Source organism: Kogia breviceps, chromosome 9, assembly GCF_026419965.1.
Source record: "Kogia breviceps isolate mKogBre1 chromosome 9, mKogBre1 haplotype 1, whole genome shotgun sequence".
In the NCBI taxonomy this organism is placed as follows: Eukaryota; Metazoa; Chordata; class Mammalia; order Artiodactyla; family Physeteridae; genus Kogia; species Kogia breviceps.
This window is the reverse complement of record NC_081318.1, coordinates 99,793,904-99,816,438: the sequence shown is the minus strand read 5'-3', so window position 1 is coordinate 99,816,438 and position 22,535 is coordinate 99,793,904. Positions and strand designations below refer to the sequence as shown.

The window sequence follows — 22,535 nt, the reverse complement described above, 5'->3', positions numbered from 1 at the left end:
ATACAAAATTAATGCACAGAAATCTCTGGCATTCTTATACACTAATGATGAAAAATCTGAGAGTGAAATTAAGAAAACACTCCCATTTACCATTGCAACAAAAAGAATAAAATATCTAGGAATAAACCTACCTAAGGAGACAAAAGACTTGTATGCAGAAAACTATAAGACACTGATGAAAGAAATTATACCATGTTCTTGGATTGGAAGAATCAACATTGTGAAAATGACTATACTACCCAAAGCAATCTACCGATTCAATGCAATCCCTATCAAATTACCACTGGCATTTTTTACAGAACTAGAACAAAAAATTTCACAATTTGTATGGAAACACAAAAGACCCCGAATAGCCAAAGCAATCTTGAGAACGAGAAATGGAGCTGGAGGAATTAGGCTCCCTGACTTCAGACTCTACTACAAGGCTACAGTAATCAAGACAATATGGTACTGGCACAAAAACAGAAATATAGATCAATGGAACAGGATAGAAAGCCCAGAGATAAACCCACACACATATGCTCACGTTATCTTTGATAAAGGAGGGAAGGATATACAGTGGAGAAAAGACAGCCTCTTCAATAAGTGGTGCTGGGAAAACTGGACAGCTACATGTAAAAGTATGAAATTAGAACAATCCCTAACACCACACACAAAAATAAACTCAAAATGGGTTAAAGACCTAAATGTAAGGCCAGACACTATCAAACTCTTAGAGGAAAACATAGGCAGAACACTATACGACATAAATCACAGCAAGATCCTTTTTGACCCATCTCCTAGAGAAATGGAAATAAAAACACAAATAAACAAATGGGACCTAATGAAACTTAAAAGCTTTTGCACAGCAAAGGATACCATAAACAAGACCAAAAGACAACCCTCAGAATGGGAGAAAATATTTGCAAATGAAGCAACTGACAAAGGATTAATTTCCAAAATTTATAAGCAACTCATGCAGCTCAATAACAAAAAAACAAACAACTCAATCCAAAAATGGGCAGAAGAACTAAATAGACATTTCTCCAAAGAAGATATACAGATTGCTAACAAACACATGAAAGAATGCTCAACCTCATTAATCATTAGAGAAATGCAAATCAAAACTACAATGAGATATCATCTCACACCGGTCAGATTGGCCATCGTCAAAAACTCTAGAAACAATAAATGCTGGAGAGGGTGTGGAGAAAAGGGAACCCTCTTGCACTGCTGGTGGGAATGTAAATTGATACAGCCGTTATGGAGAACAGTACGGAGGTTCCTTAAAAAACTACAAATAGAACTACCATACGACCCAGCAATCCCACTACTGGGCATATACCCTGAGAAAACCATAATTCAGAAAGACTCATGTACCAAAATGTTCATTGCAGCTCTATTTACGATAGCCAGGACATGGAAGCAACCTAAGTGTCCATCAACAGATGAATGGATAAAGAAGATGTGGCACATATATACAATGGAATATTACTCAGCCATAAAAAGAAATGAAACTGAGTTATTTATAATGAGGTGGATGGACCTGGAGTCTGTCATACAGAGTGAAGTAAGTCAGAAGGAGAAAAACAAATACCGTATGCTAACACATATATATGGACTCTAAGGGAAAAAAATGTCATGAAGAGATTAGTGGTAGGACGGGAATAAAACACAGACTTACTCGAGCATGGACTTGAGGATATGGGGAGGGGGAAGGGTGGGCTGGGACGAAGTGAGAGAGTGGCAGGGACATATATACACTATCTAATATAAATTAGATAGCTAGTGGGAAGCTGCCGCACAGCACAGGGAGATCACCTCTGTGCTTTGTGACCACCTAGAGGGGTGGGATAGGGAGGGTGGGAGAGAGGGTGATGCAAGAGGGAAGAGATATGGGAACATATGTATATGTATAACTGATTCAGTTTGTTGTAAAGGAAAAACTAACACACTATTGTAAAACAATTATACTCCAATAAAGATGTTAAAAAAAAAAAAAAAAAAAAAAGACCAATCTGCTTTGAACAGTGTGGTCCAGCATCCTCCAGAATGAGCTGCTGGGACCTGGAGAAGAGAGCACTGGACTTCACCTAACTGCCCCCTCACTGGCACACTGCCCCTTTTCCTTGGCTTTCTATTCACAAGTGAATTACAGGAAGAACTAAGATGGGGTTTAGTTATTTTTCTAAGTTTCAAGACACACCCTTTATAAATCTGTAATTATGCCTAGAGATTATCATATTAAGGGAAGTAAATCAGACAGAGAAAGAGATATCATATGATATCACTTATGTGTAGGATCTTTAAAAAAAGACACAAATGAACATATTTACAAAACAGAAATAGACTCACAGACATAGAAAACAAACTTATGGTTACCAAAGGGGATGGGGGGTGTAAATTAGGACTTTGGGATTAACATATACACACTACTATATATAAAATAGGTAAGCAAAAAGGACCTACGGTAGAGCACAGTGAACTGTATGCAATATCTTGTAATAACCTATAATGGAAAACAATCTGAAAATAATACACACACACACACACACATACCTATATATGTATGTATAACCGAATCATTTTGCTGTACACTTGAAACTAACACAACATTGTAAATTAAATATATTTCAATTTTAAAAACCTATAATTATGAACAGAAAAGAAAAAGTTATAGGATCTGCTTTTGGAAAACAAAGCCATTACATTTCCTCTTTGGTTTCAGGAGACAGGATGAGGAAATGTATGTGTTCTATCTCATTGTCTCTATAGGAATAGTCCACATAGCCAGATGAACTCTTGAATCAATCCCCTTTTGCGAAGTGTAGCTATAATATAAAAGCACTCTGACAAAACAATAGCAAATATAAAAGTGGCCGTTAGAAATATTAATGTCATAGTGTTGCTAGCAAAAAGACTATTAAGCACAGAATTGTCATCATAATCAGAACATAAGCTTGTGACTGGATGTGTCCAACCAAATTGGGGGTCGGGGGAGGGAGTTAGGCAGGAAAAGGTCATACAGTGAGTGTTACCTCTGCATAGACTAGGATGGCTAGCAAGAGCTTGTTTCAGACAGGAGAAAGCTTGTGGTTCCCCAAACAACAGTAACTTAACCAGTTACCTATACAGTATATTATGACATGAAAGTTGACACCATATACAGAAATACTAAATACTACATATGCTCCAGGGGTACAAGTTATGTCGCTATGGGAGCTGTAAGTTTGGAATGGTAATAAAAATGGAGTACGAACCACCTGAACAGCCTTAGATCACACCCTTATGGAAACCCTATGCATTCATACACTTGACAAATCTTTACTGAGTGCCTACTATGTGTAAAGCATGGTGTTAGACGCTGTGGGAAAACATGGCCCCTGCCTCAAGTAGTTTATGAGTGGGTATAGCCACTCAGACCTTATGGATCTACACGGATGGGGAATTCCTTCCTCTGTGGCCAAAGAGCAGAAACTTTCCATAATATTCTTCAAATGACATGAGGAGAAGTCTGTAAAGTAGAAACATTATTAGAATCTACCCCCAATTCAGGACCTAATTACAAAAAAGCTCCTGCCCAGCAAAGGAAACCATAAACAAGATGAAAAGACAACCCAAAGAATGGGAGAAATATTTGCAAAAGAAATGACCAACAAGGGATTAATCTCCAAAATATACAAATAGCTCATGCACCTCTATGTCACAAAACAAACAACCCAATTAAAACAATGGGCAGAAGATCTAAATAGACATTTCTCCAAAGAAGACATTCAGATGGCCAAAAAGCACATGACAAGATGCTCAACATCATTAATTATCAGAGAAATGCAAGTCAAAACTAAAATGAAGTATCACCTCACACTAGTCAGCATGTGCATCATCAAAAAGTCTACATTGCAGCACTATTTACAGTAGCTAGGACATGGAACCAACCTAAATGTCCATCGACAGATGAATAGATAAAGAAAATGTGGCACACGTATACAATGGAATATTACTCAGCCATAAAAAGAAACGAAATTGAGTTATTTGTAGTGACGTGGATGGACCTAGGTCTGAGTGAAGTAAGTCAGAAAGAGAAAAACAAATACCATATGCTAACACATATATATGGAATCTAAAAAAATAAATGATGAACCTAGTGGCAGGGTAGCAATAAAGACGCAGACGTAGATAATGGACTTGAGGCCACAGAGAGGGGGAAGGGTAAGCTGGGATGAAGTGAGAGAGTGGCAGGGACATATATACACTACCAAACGTAAAATTGATAGCTAGTGGGAAGCAGCTGCATAGCACAGGGAGATCAGCTCAGTACTCTGTGACCACCTAAAGGGGTGGGATAGGGAGGGTGGGAGGGAGACGCAAGAGGGAGGGGATATGGGGATGTATGTATATGTATAGCTGATTCACTGTTGTACAACAGAAACTAACACAGCACTGTGAAGCAATTATACTCCAATAAAGATGTATTAAAAAATAATAATTTTATAGGGCGTACCTATGCTTATTTACAAGTGTTCCGATCTCCTAATGGCTTGCTAAGTATCCCATGAAATCTCAATAAATATCAATATATACCTAAGTCTAGATAGAGGTATGCTTCTTAAACATGAGACATATTGTATATTATGTAAACTCCCTCTCCCATTGGGAGCTGGCTGCAACCCCCTTTTCTTGAGTAGTTAAAATTCACTCTGGTACACCTTAATCACTTGAGACAGCTCAAGCCAGAATGTACCTGAAAAAGAATATGGAAAAAGATTCCCTTCCCCCACTCCTAACCTCGGGAAGTTTCAGGGTCTAGGCAATGTCACGGGTAATTTATTAACCGGAATGAGGAGTAAAGCAATGCATAGCTACTGCATACATTGTTCATGTGATTTTTGTTGGGATGAGGGAGGGGTGAGGGGACAGTGCTGGCAGAGGAGGGGAGGGGAGGGAGAGGGAATGAGGGAAAGAGAAAAGAATTATTATAAAAGTGGTCAGAGAAAATAGGGTATAAAGATAATTTTGCAAAGAACAATCTCTGTTTTGCATTTTTCTGAACCCACAAGATATCTGCTTAGGGACCAATCAGAGGTGGCCTAAGAGTGATGACACGATGCCCAGAGTATGTGGTCTCTCTCACCCAGGTTTGGCTACTGACCTTGGTCCAATCACTTCACCTCTTTGAGTATAACAAGGGGCTTGGGTCAGTTGGACTTGATGACCTCTTTCCTCTAAAACATCTGTAACTATAGGAAACTCTTACTTCAGCAGAGATGGAGGGCTTTATCACATCTGCTCACATGTATCCATACCTGCTGTGGGTGCCATAACAGCTGGGACCTTGTATCCCCAGGGCCAAGAAATTTGCCCAACAAATGCCCAAGAACCACCGTTGAAGGAAGGAATTCTTGTATCCCTCCTTCATGCTTTAAGATTCAACATTAAGATGTGCTATAAATAAGCATGCATTGGATACCGTAGTGGCGGATGCTTCAATTAAATGCAATATGGAAAGTGAATAAGAAACTACAGCTGAGGAAGCCCCTGTCCTTGTAGACATCAATATGAATATGGAAAATAATCATTTTCAAGCCTCATTTACATATTCTGAAATGAAACTGGTAGCAGAACACACAAAAAAATCCCAGATACGGAATTTTGAGAGCGAAGAAAATGAAACAAAGCCTCCACTAAGAAAAGCATCTTCCCCCAAGATATAGATTAGAAGAGTGACAGCTGTCATGAAGGAACCTTTCCAAAGCAATTATCGAGTGCCTGCTACATGCCAGGATGTACCTCTAGAAAGACTTAAGAATCGTTTGGGGGCTTCCCTGGTGACGCAGTGGTTGAGAGTCCGCCTGCCGATGCAGGGGACACGGGTTCGTGCCCCGGTCCGGGAAGATCCCACAGGCCGCGGAGCAGCTGGGCCCGTGAGCCATGGCCACTGAGCCTGCGCGTCCGGAGCCTGTGCTCCGCAACGGGAGAAACCACAACAGTGAGAGGCCCGCGTACCGCAAAAAAAAAAAAAAAAAAAAAAAAAAAAAAGAATTGTTTGGGAAAGTCAGGAGACAAGGGGAGAGAGTAAGATGATGAGGAGAAAGAGGAAAACAAGCTGTCTTGTTTCTAACAACTCTTTCAACCCTTCAACTCTTCTCAGATGATTACGTACCAATTTCACAAAAAGTAAGAAGGGAGGAAAGAAGGAAAAGAGGAAGGAAGGAAGGAAGGAAAAAGAAGAGAAAGAGATAGAGAAAGGAAAGGAAGCACTTCTGCCCAGTCTAAATTGAAAATACAAAAAGTTCAGGACCTTATTTTATTCAACCCCCTTTGCTTGGATTCTCAGTCTGATAATGGCTCCAATAAGACATCAATATCACCCATTTCCTGCAAAAACAGGCCAAATGTAATTGTTCAGGAAAAGAAGGGGGGCTCTGATCCCCTGGCCTCATGTTTTCATGGGAATGGATGTCTCACCTATGAGAGCAGCAATTCTGTATCGCATTGGTGAGTGACAAGAGTCTGATATCCATGGTCCTCCACCTCCATACAGGAATTTGACTTTTTCCTTTTTTGCCCCACTCCCAGTAGGAAACAGAAATCCTGGGTAAATGAATCTCTTCATCAGACCCAAACTTTCCTTTGGTAGGCTGTCCCAACATCAAAATGCAGGGACGTGAGAAATTAGCAAGCCCGTCTGGCCACAGATGTAAAGCTACATTTTTCCATGAGCTCTTAAATAATAAAGTGAAAATAAACTCAGGAATTGAATAAAGGATCTTCTTTATTGCCCCTTGAAACCCTAATAGTATTTTTAAATTGTTTGCATGAAGCACCAATTTATTTTTAATTAATATATAATTGTAATTTTTCCTAACCTGAAATAATGGCCAGGGGATCAGGGATATATTTTCCACTCATTTGCTCATAAACATAATTTGAGACCCTGTGTTAGTGATGATGTGCTAGCAAACTCACGTGTTGACTGTTTTTAACTTTTTTTTTTTTTTTTTTTTTTGTGGTACGCGGGCCTCTCACTGTTGTGGCCTCTCCCGTTGCGGAGCACAGGCTCCTGATGCGCAGGCTCAGAGGCCATGGCTCACGGGCCCAGCCGCTCCGCGGCCTGTGGGATCTTCCCGGACCCGGGCACGAACCCGTGTCTCCTGCATCGGCAGGCGGATTCTCAACAACTGCGCCACCAGGGAAGCCCTCACGTGTTGACTTTAACCACACAACCAAGAGGCACCATGATCCCATACCTTCCATGTTTTCTTAAAAATTTTATTTCTATGCAAGTCAAAACTACAGTGAGGTACCACCTCACAACAGTCAGAATGGCCATCATTAAAATCTCTACAAATAACAAATGCTGGAGAGGGTGCGGAGAAAAGAGAACCCTCCTATACTGCTGGTGGAAATGTAAGTTGGTACAGCCACTATGTACAACAGTATGCAGGTTCCTCAGAAAACTAAAAATAGAATTATCATATGATCCAGCAATCCCACTCCTGGGCATATATCCAGACAAAACCGTAATTCAAAAAAATACATGCCCTATGTTCATAGCAGCACTATTCACAATACCCAAAACATGGAAGCAACCTAAATGTCCATCAACTAATGAATGGATAAAGAAGATGTAGTACATATATACAATGGAATACTACTCAGCCATAAAAAAGAACAAAATAATGCCATTTGCAGCAACATGGATAAAACTAGAGATTACCATGCTAAGTGAAGTAAGAAAGAGAAAGACAAATACCATATGATATCACTTATATGTGGAATCTAAAATATGACACAAATGAACTTATCTACAGAACAGAAACAGACTCACGGACATAGAGAACAGACTTATGGATGCCAAGGCGGAGGGGGTTGGGGGAGGGGTGGAGTGGGAGGTTGGGATTGGCAGATGTAAGCTTTTATATAGAGAATGGATAAACAAGGTCCTACTGTATAGCACAGAGAACTATACTCAATACTCTACGATAAACCATAATGGAAAAGAATATTTTAAAGAAAGAATGTATGTGTGTGTGTGTGTGTGTGTATGTATAACTGAATCACTTTGCTGTACAGCGGAAATTAACACAACATTGTAAATCAACTATACTTCACTAAAAAAAGTTTAATTCTGTTTCTAATAAAGATTTGATCCAACTGGAAAGAAACAAATCCATCAGGAAATAATAAAGGAAGAGAGATGTGAATAGATGAGAAAACCTTCCAAAATCTCAATGCACAGAACCTTTGACTCATAGTCTTGTCTACTTTCTTGAATTCTAGCATACACCTCACTTTTACTCCCTCTCAATAGGCTCAGCCCAATTTCCCCCACTGCTGGGCTCTTGCAGGAGATGTAATCAAGACTCAGCTCACCTGTCTGAGCAATGAGCATCACTCCTCCCTTTGATTCACAGTGGTCATTGAGAGGAGAGATATAGGTGGGGAAAAGGTGGTAAGCCAAGATAGAAGATGTATTATACTACAGTGGGTTGCAAGCTCCAGGCAAAAAACACCGTCTTTACCAAGTGTTATGTTCACTTCTGATGTTCCAAAGCAATAAGTACTTTGTGGAAGATCACGGTGATTCATTTCCCCCAATCATCATATTGTTTCCAAATCATCTATCCATGATTTCTGACATAACTGAATTATGTGCAAAAGTTAAAAGAGATATTTGAGAGTAAACTCTACAGGTTCGACATCCATAACACACAAATGTAAACAGAATGAGTGTTTTGTGAAATTTTCAACTACTAGGTGGGGAGAGATTTCTCTTTTTCAGTCCCACTAAGGTTGAAAATGTTGAAAATGCCACTGACAGGAAGAAATTTAATTGAAAAGAGTTAAGCAGAATAAAAGATATCCATTAGTTACTTCAATTTCAAAAATGGAATTGAAATAGATGAAATGCCACAATATTATTAAAAAGTTTTCCAAAATTTGAGTGAAGAAATACCTCCTTGGTAGAATCACTGATTTCCCACCAATATAATCCCTAATGACAATAATTAGTTCATAAAAATTAGTTTAGAAGTGCCAATACACATTTGGCTGGAATTTAGTTTTTATGAAAAATGAATAGAGAAAGCAAGCCCATCTTGCAAATTCTACACCTTGATTTCAAATCCAGGCAAGAATGTTAACTAGTTAAAAAGATAGATAGATAAATTGATAGATGATAGAATGTTAATTCATTAAAAGATAAAAGATAGACAAAGAGTTTCTGAGGCCAATAATCTCAAAGAGTGAGGGCTATTATAAAATATAAACTTGTTTTCTATTTTATACATTTAAATAATATTAATATATATTATATTTTTATATATTAGGTATATTAGATATATATTATAAAATATAAACTCATTTTCAAATCTTCCCTGAAACTACCTATGGGAACTTTTTTCCTCATACATACACAGAGCAGTGCCTACTGGCCACCCTGACATCTGTTGCGTCTGTAGGCATAGCTCATGGAGCACTGGGAAATCAAGGCCAGTGTGACTCCTAGTTTAGTCAGGAGCAACTCTTTTTATGGAAGCCTACCAGAGAGTACCAACTTGCCCTTCCACCCACAGACTATTCTATTGTTTTACATTTTATAAAAGAATCATTTTCCAGACTGCCATGTAGAGCCCAATTTTAACAGGTAATGATGTCAACCATAAAATTCTTACATAGAAAGTGAATGAGTCGTGGATTATTAGAAAAAGGAGGAGGAAGAAGAGGAGAAGGAGGAAAAGCGAGAGGGAAAGAGGTGAGGGGAGAGGAAAAAGAAGAAGGAGAGGGAGGAGGAGGGAAGGAAAAAGGGTCGGGGGGGAGAGGGGAGAAACAAGAAATATTTTTGTCATAAAATATGCCTTCATCAAGAGATGATACTAAGAATCATACTTTCCACATGTAATGTTTAGGGCCATGGTTCAATTCTGTGATTTTGTATATGTTTAAGGATTCACACCCTGGCTTCCAACATCCTTAGGGCAAATTCCAGCTTTGCCACTTACTGTCCATGCAAACTTTTGCCACCTCCTGTGTCACCTAATGAGTGAGATGGAAACAATAGCAGTCTACCTCACAGAGTTGCTGTGAGGATTCAACCATGCTTGTAAAGTTCCTGGCACCTAGTAAGTACTCACTAATTGGTAGGCTATTACTAGTGACGTTATTTTTCAAATGACTAAATATCTAGCTCTTTTCTGGATGAAAAATGTTATCAGAGAACAAACGTATGGACACCAAGCGGGGAAAGCCATGGTGGGGTAGGGACGGTGGTAGGATGAATGGGGCGATTGGGATTGACATGTATACACTGATGTGTATAAAATTGATGACTAATAAGAACCTGATGTATAAAAAAATAAATAAAATTAAATTAAAAAAATTTTTTTTAAATGTTATCAAACATTTTCTTGGCTATTCAACAAAGCTTACAAGCTTCCCACTGAAACACACCACACACACACATGCACGCAAAATAAATACCACACTAAATTCCCTCCATTCTTCTCCTGTGATTTTATGATTTCGTGTGTGTGTATGTGGGGGGGGGGGCAGGGTGGGTCAACACTGTTTCATCTTCATTATCTCATTTCATTTAAAATAACATTCATTCAATTTAAGAGGCACTGTGGTGGAGTTATTAGAATTACCCATAATGCTTTAAAAAAAAATAACTAATACTCAGATCCTACCCAGGGAAAGCAAATCAGAATTTCTGGGGACTGGCCCTGCATATCAGTAAATTTTTGCCTCAGGTGATTCTAAAAGAAAGCCAGAGTTAAGAACTGGTGTAGAGGGAAAACAGTGAACCCTAGAAAGAATATCTGGGTTCAAACCTCACTTCTGCTTACTAGCAATATGGATATAAATAAGACCTATAACCTCTCTGAGCAGTTTTCACTTCCGTAAAATGGAAATGATGACTTGCATCTACTTCTCAGAGTTGTGGGTTTCAAATGAAAGTATTAATATCAGAGAGCTGCTCTGCAATTTGTTCTGGAAAGCCTCCTTTGAGCTTCACGTGAGGGAGTCAGCTACTTTTAAGGCTATAAATGAAGCATGATCATTGCCTATCCAGGTTACTTGTCCCAGCATCTGTAGGGAAGAACAGAAAAGAGGAAGCATATACCCACCCAATCGGGATTTTCCTAGAATCAGTTCAGGGAATCTGTACAGTGAAAGATATCACAGTCAACCCACACTTCCATCTCTTATACAAACACTATTTCGTTATTTCCCACTTCTCTTTTTAGTAATACTGCGTGTGAAATGATGTGGTTAAGAGGAATGAGAGCCATATCCTAAAAGAAATGTAAAACATAACTTTTCACATTTTCTTAAATATTTAAGTAGCATATATTTTGTCTACTTTACCAAAACCCTCAATTAGTTGATTTCAACACTATGGCTGGTTAGTTTTGATTCAGCCCTTCTCCTGACTGTATTATTTAACCTACAAATCATGGTTGAAGGATTGGTCTGACACTATGGAATACAGAAAAGAGGAATTTAACTGACATTAATTACCATGAATCTCTTTTGGTCTCCTTTTCACTAATCTAGGTATACTAACTGAATAATGCATTGGAAGCATATATCTCTGTCAATTATCTTAATAAATAGCATTGAGGCCCATGAAAGAAAAGAAGTTATGCATTTTGTTCAGCTTGGAACAAACACAGAGGTTTTAAAGTCATAGTATATCTGAATGAGAAGTCACTTTATGTTATTATCTCTTATTCTTACTTCTTTGTCACTAAATACAATATTGTGATCTTTATTGTTATTTGAATTGGTTTGAGTTTTTAATATATAAGTGATAAATATCTATTCTTGTGGCATAAGCGATCCTTCGCTTTTAATATTACACCTCACTTTCTTTTAGGAGTTACTACTTCGAGTTCTTTTGGTAAAGCAAAACCCCATTTGAAGATTCTGGAATTTTTTATGCTAAGAGAAATGAAACATCCATGCTGTTAGTCTCATTGCAGAGATGAAATTATATTTGAAAATCTATATGCTCACCAAGAGGTAACTGGTTAGCTATTGTGGTGATCATTTCACAATATATACAAATATTGAATCCCTATGTTCTATACCTGAAAGTAATATAATGTTAAATGCCAATTATAGCTCAATTTTTTTAAAAAAAGAGAACTGGGGGCTTCCCTGGTGGCGCAGTGGTTGAGAGTCCGCCTGCCGGTGCACGGGACGCGAGTTCGTGCCCTGGTCCGGGAAGATCCCACATGCCGCGGAGCAGCTGGGCCCGTGAGCCATGGCCGCTGAGCCTGCGCGTCCGGAGCCTGTGCTCCGCAACAGGAGAGGCCACAACAGTGAGAGGCCCGCGTACAACAAAAAATAAAAAATTTAAAAAATTTAAAAAATAAAAAAATAAAAAAGAGAACTGGTTAAAATTAGGAGTTTGAAATTAAAATATACACACTACTGTACCTAAAATAGATAACCAACAAGGACCTACTGTATAGCCCAGGAAACTATACTCATTATCTTGCAATAACTTATAATGGAAGAGAATGTAAAAAAAGAATATATATATATATATAACTGAATCATGTTGTTGTATACCTGAAACTGACACAACATTGTAAATCAACTATATTTCAATTAAAAAATTTTTTAGATTAAAGAAAGAGAGAACTGGTTGAATAAATTAATGTATCCATAAAAGGGAATACTATAGAGAAGGGTACAGATCTACTGGTAGTAATATGACATGTTAAAAATACGTTTTTAAAATCTGAAAATAGTTTGCAAAACTCTATGTACAGTATGGATCTGCTTGGGTTGTATAAAGATTTTCTATGCTTACACATGAAGAGAAAATTTCTGGAAGGATACAGAAGAAATTATTGATGATGATTATTTGTGGTGAGTAAAATGATGGGGTACTTTATCTTTCACTTTATACTTTGCTGTGTTGTTGAAATTGTTTGTCATAAGCACGCATGATTTTTATAATTTGTTGAATAAAACATTTTAAAAGACTTGCTGGATTCCATTCTGTAACTTGCCTCTATCATATGCATATAAGAATTGTATTCATGGAGTTCAGGTTTTTTTGAGCAAGAGCCTCCTGCTCTCCTTGCTTGGCCCTACAATAAACCTTTCTCTGGTCCAAAAAAAAGAATTGTATTCATGTTCTGCAGGTTTTACTCAGATGCTTCACTCTCTGCCTGAACTAGCTGTTTAATTTCTATATGATGAATCATGGTAGAAGGAGAGAAAACAATCCCAGTTGATATGTTTCAGCACTTGTTGAAAGCAGCTATAAAATAGAAGTACACCACCAAACCCCCTGTTTTGGGAATGAAATAACCACAATAATCATCTTTTTGCAGCATATTGATCAACTATGTATTCAAATTTCTACTATGATCTTGATTTCTAGAAGTTGCAAAGTATTTTTCCATTGTGTTGAACAACTTAGTTGAGCGGAGGAGTATTTTAACTAAACACCAACCATAATTTTTTCATGTATTAAAATTGAAAACAGAGAGTTAAAATATTTTTAGATTATTAGAGGTTAAATCATCAAGTATCCCTAAAATGGCTAAGGGATGTGTGTATGTGTTTTCACTAATTAGATTGCCTCATTTTCATTTTTACTGTAAATTCCTTAGTCTCTGGAATTCCAGACATAGGTTTGTTTACAAATGGATAAAATTTTCCAAAAAGAAACTTTAGTTCCTAAATTAAGTATTAACATTTTGCCAGGAACAAAGTATGACTGTCTTAGATTTGAGCCATAATGTTATTCATTGTTCCCAGAAACCTTTTGACTATTACTACAAACACCTTTTAAATTAGCAACATTAGAAATACACTAAGAAATACACCTAAGAATGTGTAAAAACTCCTCTGTTAAAGAAAGATTTGAAGCAGAGAAAATGAATACAGCCGTGATCTATTTTTCAGACCCTTGAACACCATCTGCTAATGTGAGTAGTGAGAAATTTTCAAACTGGGGGTTCTTATATCACAGCCAAATTTCCACAAAATCTCTTATTTTCCCAAATTCTGACCTGGGGTCTTTCATCCCACAATCATCACTTCTGCCTACCACTCAGCCAACATCTTGTCAAATCTGGCTGCAAGATTAAGTTTCCCGATTCAGAATTCAATATAGGAACCCTAAGGATATAAGATCCAAGCTGGAACATTCTGTTTTTTTTTAAAAAAAGGATAAGATCGTTTCAACCCAGAGACCACGGTTTGCCCTGACCATCATGATGAATCATCAGGGCTGACTCGAAGTGCAATGAGCCTGATGTTCTTGGCTTTATTTGTGCACATTAAGCAGAGTTTTACATTTGTCCCAACTCTCAACCTTTTCTCCAAAAGGCTGAAAGAGCCTTGTTTTTGAGTATCATTTAAGGCTTACAGAATTAACTAGCTCTGTCTGAAGCAAATTTGGCCTGCCATAGCCTGATATTGTGTGCCTGGCTCCATTCTTACCCATGCTGCCCTTCAGTTTTGGATGAATACCACTGAATATCTAAGAAATATCTACCTTTCTTTTCATATATCCTCTCTCTCTCTCTCTCTCTCTCTCTCTCTCTCTCTCTCTCTCTATATATATATATATATATATATATATATATATATATATATATATATTTCTGGTACCCATGCTTCTGTGCTGGTGCAATATTTGCCTCTCACTCTCAAAATAAACAATAGTTTCCTCTCACTCTCAACAATATTATCTCTCAAGTAAAAGTTTGGCTATAAATACAAAATTATTTTTAAATTTGTAATTTGGATTTTCTTTTAGTATTCAAATTCAGGTCAATATTTACCTCTTTGCACATTGTTTCCTTCATTAAAAAAAAAATCTCTGTATAAATTCCGCACTTTAAAAAAGCACTTTGTTGTTTCAAAGAAGAGTTTACCTGAGTTCATCTGATCAAGGCTAAAAACACCACGTAGGGCTTCCCTGGTGGCACAGTGGTTAAGAATCCACCTGCCAATGCAAGGGACACGGGTTCAAACCCTGATCAGGGAAGATCCCACAGGCCACGGAGCAACTATGCCTGTGCGCCACAACTACTGAGCCTGTGCTCTAGAGCCCGCAATCCACAACTACTGAAGCCCGTGCGCCTAGAGCCTGTGCTCCACAACAAGAGATGCCACCGCAATGAGAAGCCTGCACACTTCAACTAAAAGCAGCTCCTGCTCGTCGCACTAGAGAAACCCAGGCACAGCAAAGAAGACCCAATGCAGCCAAAAATAAATAAATTAACTAAATTATTTATTTATTTATTAAATAAATAAAAATAAAAACACCATGTAACAGGTATTTAATATTTTTTTAAGTATATGTGTTTCTTTAAGTTTTTAGGTGTTAGAGATTGATGTTCACTTCTTAAAATAGTTTCCAATTAATCATGAGAAATCAGTCATAAAATATGCAGAGTCAGCATCGTAATAACCACCAGAAACATGTATATTATTAATAAGGTTGCTATTTCACTACACCCAAGCACTGGTTACACTCTTGCAAAAAGCTCCAGAAAAACAGTGTTTCTTAATTTTGAAATTCGTGTTCCAGCATTGTGAAGCTAATTTTTTTTCCTTTTGGCTTTGTTTTAAATGTTTATTTGTCCTGTCCTATTGTTTCACTGCCTATTTGTGTGCTCTACTATTGCTAGATGAGATGAAAGATGCTTACAAAATACCTTACTGAAAACACTACCTACAGAAGCAACTGTGTTGGTGAATTTTCCACTACCGTTTTGCTTTGTTTTGCTTCAGGTCTTGTCTCTCTTTCCAGTGCCCTTTGCTGCCTGGGCAGCCCAAGAGGATTCACTTTTCACTTATGACTTATCCGACTGACTCTGGATTACAGTGGCAAAGAGAAGAAAGGCTGATGGAAAAATGACACTGAAGGAAGAGCAAAATTCCAGAGCAATGAGTCTGAATAACCATGTTCTTTTCATTCAAGGTGTCAACACGTTGATTTGCATCTTTGACCTTAGGAGGTGGGAGCTGGAAATTGTAGGAGTATCTCTTCCCTCTGGAATAATCCACCCCCCTGGGGGAGGGGGTGGGCTGAACATAGGTGAAATTTATTTAGAATATTCTGTTGATCCTCAATTTTTATTTCTTGTTCTCTGGTTAGAAAAACGCTGCTAAGGGAATAGGGTGACAGTTCACCTAGAATCAGTACCAAGTATCAACAGCTAATCTCTCTCTTTGGGAAAAAAAAAGAGTCCTTCATATCACGGGGGTTTTAAAGCTAGTGATAAAACAAAAAGCTATTTTCTGAAACCAGCACCTTGAAAAATAAAGTGTTCTTAAAATCTACGGAGTTGCCTTTAATATAAACAACCAGAGATGTTTCCAATTATTTTGCTACTACTTCCATACAAAGGTTTTATATTTACGAGAAGTGGTAGCCCTGAAATAACAATAATATGGTCATTTACAGTTGGGCTAAAGAAAACAATACAAGCATAGGGTAAACCAGGAAAGAATTTATCAAATAATAATTAGTAAATTTTCACCAAAATTGGCTCACATCGTATAACTGGGAAGAATGAGAAAATAATAGCTAGAAAGAAAAATGAATCTTACTGAAATGTAATGACAATCTCTCACAACCCCTTCTATAAATTTTGATTACAACTTTGGATCAGCTCAAGACATTATGAGTCAACAGAGTAATTGATGTGTGATCCCAGAACAAGGCTTCACTCAGTAATTTACTTTATTGGACACACATTTCACCTACCAAAAAAGCAAAAAGAAGGAAGGAAGGGGGAAAAGAAGAATATAAAGGCAGGCTTGAAATTATATTTAGAGCAGCTATTATCTCTCAAGTAAAAGTTTGGCTATAAAATACAAAATTATTTAAAAGATTTGTGATTTGGATTTTCTTTTAGTATTCAAATTCAGGTCAATATTTACCTCTTTGCACATTGTTTCTTCAGGTCTGATCCTTCTTTATTTGCATCTTATTTCACAACTTTATTTTCTACTCAATCAAGCATTAGGAAAAAAGCATCCGCTTATATGATATCATAATAAGATTGAAAAGTGGAGTTTTTCAAAATTTGTGAACATGTTAGTTAAATTGTAATTTTGGTAAACAATAAAGTTGAAAAGAGAAAGATGCTTTAAACTGCATGGTTAAATGCAGGTGACATAGCAAAGAAATGGTCAAGGAAGGAATACCTTCTTTCAATGACCTATAGAACAAGTACTATAGATTTTACATATAGTAAATATATACATTCAAACTTTCTTTCATAAGCATTCATATTTGAAATGTTTCAGCAACCTCTCTCCATAGTCTAGATATATGAATCCAAAAGCTTAAAATTTTTAAGCATTGAAATAATACTTGAATAGTATGTAGAGTTTCATTAATTGGCCTTAGAAATAGAAAAGAAAATTTAGTTTCAAAACCAGATTTCATGTGCTGGTTGTTCAGTATTATTATTAATATTATTGTACAATATTATTACAGTATTGACAGATTTTACTTTAAGGGACAAAATTGGCTTTACAATGTAAACACCTGCTCAAGTAACATACTAAACTTCAATTTTAAACTATTTTAAAGGTAATAAAAACTGAGTTCATCTGATAGAATATAAAAAGCTAACATCAACTTTCCTCCAAGTATAAGTGGAATATTGCGTGAAGTGTTTAAGGTCAGTTAGAAATACACAGTACAAATTCAATTTTGGTGAGTTCTGCACTTACAAAAGGCATACTAGCAGCAGAAAGACTAATCCTTAATTAATTTGTATTTTTCTAGTAGACCATTTACCTATAATAATACCCTGAAAAAAGTATTCTCAGTTAAATCCGAACAATAATAATTACACATCCCCAAAATATATAAATTTGTTGAAGCAAATAGGTCAATTTCAAAAAATGGTGGGCATTCACATCTACAAAAAATGACTCTTTAAAGTATATGAAAGTTATGCCCAGCACACATAAAACAGGGTTAGGTTAGCCTCAAAGTTTAATTTTTATAGAAGGGGCATGAAAAGCCGTCTCCATGGACTGAGAACATCTGCAAGCGTATAATCTACACACTTTCAGGGTCCCCTCTCCCTAGGCCACCTCTGTTTCACACATCAGCTTGACTATGTTCTAGGTAAGCACATTGTTCTTAAAGCATCATTTAAATACTTTTTGGAACAAGGGAGGGTATAAACAAACCGAGGTATAAAATTGTTTTGATGCTAGAACAACGAAATATTTGTGTGTGTTCTAGAATCTTCATATGAAAAAACATGCACTGAGGTACTGTGAAGCCAAATGCACCCAGTTACCCACACTCACTCCCCTTCTGTGCTCTTAGCACACTCACTGAGCATGGTCTCAGACAACTGCCTTCACTTTCTAAGGTGCCACTTTCAAACACTTTAAATTGTCCAAATCTACCTTGAAAAAAAAAAAGACCCATTTTACTGGTAAGGAAAATTGCAACAGCTTTTGATTGCACCTCCCATGCTGTTAAATATGGTTTCTTCCCTCTTCTCTGAGCACTTCAGCCATGTCCACTGGGAGTCCACACTAGGGCCCTTTTATCCAGCTGTCTCTCCCATTCCCAGCAAACTCTTAGATGTGCCTGATACATATTTTTATCTAATTTGCCTCATCTGTTGTTTTTATTAACAACTAATTTAATATCCTCTGTCCTATAATATTTCCAGAAGTCAGTGTATAGAAACACGCAGCCAAGCCCAGACCCTCAGGCCTGCACGTAAAGATGGCAGGCTAGCCTAGGGTCCTCTGGAACAGCAGTGCCAGAAGGCGGATTGGACACGATGACCCATCTGCATGAGGTGAGAAAAACAAAACAAAAACAAAAACCAAGAGGTCTGTAATACTGATAAACTAATCTGTCACTCACAGGCCACCAGCTCAGGTCTGCAAAAAAGATGCAGTGAACACTGAATGACCATGAGAGGTGGAAGTGTGTCTTCATTTTAAAAATGATATTCAGACCCACTGGTCAGAACCTGCTTAACTATTTGATTTAAATTGATTTGGAAATCATCTGAAGGTAAAATCCCTCCTATGGTTCCAAAGGTTAGGAAGCTTGCTACAGATAACTATCAAAAACCTGGTTTGATTTCCCAGAAACTATATGAATGAACCAAGTTTCTTTATCTTGAGATACCAGGCTGGGAGTTTGTTCTTAAGTACTAGACTGCTTAATTGCTTGATTGCAGAAGGGAAGCCCCTGGGGGAAAGGCACGTACAACAACATCTCTTCTATCTCTTCCATGAAGCCACCGCACTCTCCTGGGCTAGACCATGACCAGCAACGCAGAGAAGTCCCCTCTTCCCCTCCAGTGGAAGCATCTAGATATGCGACCCCAGAGATGAATGAAACAAAACCTGAAGACCCTATTTCATGGGACTCTTTCAGTATCTGAATGGAAATATCATTGAAAACTAGTGATTTGCTCCTCCAACTCAAAGCCATGTAGGAACCGAACTCAGACCAGAAAAAATAAAAGGACAAAAATAATGATCATTCCAACACGTATTTTGAGAAGGAAGACACACAAACATTTGTATCATCAGCTGAGACTGATTCACACCTGCTGAGTAGGGAAAAGATGATATTGAAATCAAAAGCTGAAAAATAAACCACCTCTTTCTGGTTATGAGTGACTGAAAAGCAAGAAAAATTATTTTCACATTCTTGTCCTTATTGTTAGAAGTAGTGGTTTGAGCCAATATTCCTACCTGTGCTATAACAGTTAAAAGGAAATCATTTCAAATCTGGATGTCATCTTTCTTTTTATATCTATAGATATGGGTTCAATTAGGTTTTCTGACTTTAATGTTATGTATATGGGACAGGATGCTCTTTTTCTTTGCTTTTGAATATTAGTGTTTCAGTTTCTGAACTAAAAATGTACAAAATAGTTTTTGTACATTTTTAGTACAGAAAATTTTACAACCTTCAGAACAACTGCTTTTATAATTTACTAGCTCGACATAAATATCTGGGTTTTTTTTTTAACAAATAATTTATGAGAAATAAAATCTTCAGAAAAAAACTGGCTACTTTGATGCAACTATTTAGTAACTATAGTAAGTATCTATAACGAGTAATTAACATATATAGCTCCTGGACACACTTAAAAGTCTTTTAAAATCACTTAAAGTACACACAAAATGCAGAGTGATGTAATAATAGCAACCAATATGAAATCCTGACAAATCAGAAGTTTAAGTCTGGTATTTATAAAGTGTATGCCAATTCCTTTTTTTTTTAGTATCTACTTGAACCTTTTAAAAGTATATACATGAGCAATTATTTCCAATAAACAATATTGAATAACAAATTAGAAATATCTCTTCTGGTTTTTTTAACCAAGCTTCTTTTCCCAGCTAAGGGAAATATATATGAAAGGAAATCCTTTTTCTTATTTGGTACTGAAACAGTAATTTTGCACAGTATTTAAGGCCGTACTGTGGTCTACAGAAGAGAGAACATGCTTGCCAACTAAGAAAAGTTTTATTTAGCAGGACAAGACAGTTATCAGAGCTCAAGTTTTATTTCTACATGAAAAGGTTATCTATTTTCACAGGTATGTATTTCATTCCACATGGCACAATTATTTTAACTATAATTCACATGCTTGCTCCTCAGTGAATACTTACATTGAAATGGGTACTAACAGTACATAAAATCAGTTTTTACATATTTTTTTCCTGACAAATATATGCCCAGAGACTTCACTTTATATATGTCTGTAACACAAAAACCAACTTGAAAGTTTTAAAAAATATTGTTCTGTAGAAGCAGCTATCTACGGCTTTTAAAACAGTATGAGCCTGTGGAAACACCGTATTATATATCTGACATTTTCCATCTAAAAATACATTATGAAGCATGCTGGTATTAATAAACCATGTGCTTTCAGACCCCTAAAGTGCTTTGCTATAATTCTGTTGACGGTATATTTCCATCCATGCTATTAACATACAGCAAACAAATTTTAGGTCATCACCTTGCCAGCCTGTCTTGACTGGAAAGTGTGGGGAAAAAAAAAAGAAAAAAAAAAAACTTTTAGGAGTTCACCAATATTATATTCTGATTTATGAGTTAACACTTCCTAAGTAAGCAGAGATAACTGAGAAAAATGTTGGTCAAAAATACATTACAAAAAAAAAAAAAGCAAACCAGAAAGCAACCACATATATTCCTTTTTCCTCACCCCACCCCCATAACAGGCAGAAAAATCACCCTTCCTTTGCAGCCGGGCACGCGCATTCCTCTCATCCCTTCAGTTATTGGAAGGCAAATGAAAATACAATGACCCTTTCCTCTTCTGATTTAGCTCACGCCGCAAACCTTTAAACACAAACTGAAACTACTGATTTCACAGAAAGCCCCGAAACAGAAAGAGCAAGACTCACTGACCCATTTGGAAGACAAAGACGACGGAACAGAACGGGAAAGCTCTAAAAATCAGCTTGTGAGGCCTCTGAGAGATATTCTTCTGGCATTTCATCACAGCAGCCCCAGACCAGTTCACCTCCCTAGATACAGGGTGGAGGCACTAAATAGAGCTGTTTATTAAAGCTGTTGTGTGGATTGCATTAGGAGGCGCGGGCAGACCACCTGGACCTTTCAGACTGTGGCAGTGTTTAATTTGCAGCCTGCCCGTCCGCAGCGGCCAAGACCACTACTACATACATCTAACCAGGCTCGATCACACATTATCTAGGTTGGGAGTAAAGGCACGTGTATTTATATATTTATATTTTCCATAGAGCAAGGGAGAGAGAGCGAGAGAGACAGAATAGAGCCAAAATCAAAACACTGAACAGAAAATTGTTAACTACCTAGAAAACATAATACTTTATTCTCTTCTCACACTTTCTTCCGGAGATCACAATACCAACAGAAAATAAAATCTAAAAAACGTATATTTTTAAACATTCAGGCCAAATGATAAATACATTTGTTCTTTGGGGTTTCTTTTTTGTGGTTGTATTAGTTTGGGTTTGTAAGCATCGCATTGAAGTTTGAAGCTGAGCTTTCCTAGCTAGATTTTAATGGGTGCCTTTTCCCTTTCACACTTTCTGCGCTACGCTGGCAGGTAGCTGAAGATACAGATAGAAAGATGGTACTGTAAATATGAATTATGTGAATCATATGGTGAGACCCTTGTGGAAAAAAGGGGAGTTGAGAAATGGCTGACTCCATACCTGACCAATTACAGCTCGCATGGTCCCCGTGTCCTGCTGGGCTGAGAGATCGCAATCCATCATATGTTGTCTTTGAAAAGGAGAATGGGGGTTTCTGGCACGCATCTGTCAATCAACTTCTGCACTCACAACCATCACCAAAAGCAAGGGGGGAAAAAAGTCAAGCTGCTCCACCAAATAGGATGAAACTGTCATGTGACCTCCGGCAGACATGCACACACACATTCACTACCTCCAAAGAGCACAAGAATTTTCTGCAGATATGAAATGACATTGACAAATATCCAATACCAAGTAAATAAAGTGAGACAAACAGCTATTCACCAAAGACAAAACATTGG

At 37.3% G+C, this 22,535-nt stretch overlaps 1 protein-coding gene across 2 annotated transcripts in view; it reads right to left on the bottom strand.

Annotated features, from left to right (window-relative positions):
• Positions 1–22,299, bottom strand: part of POU6F2 (POU class 6 homeobox 2) — a 488,808-nt gene extending 466,509 nt beyond the window's left edge. Inside the window, exon 1 of one of the 2 annotated variants that reach the window (XM_059074318.2) lies at positions 22,195–22,299. In XM_059074318.2, the coding sequence (XP_058930301.1) occupies positions 22,195–22,299 (105 nt within the window). The remainder of the gene's footprint in view (positions 1–22,194) is intronic. The other variant, XM_067041700.1, reaches the window with a different exon arrangement.
• Positions 22,300–22,535: the final 236 nt, after the last annotated feature.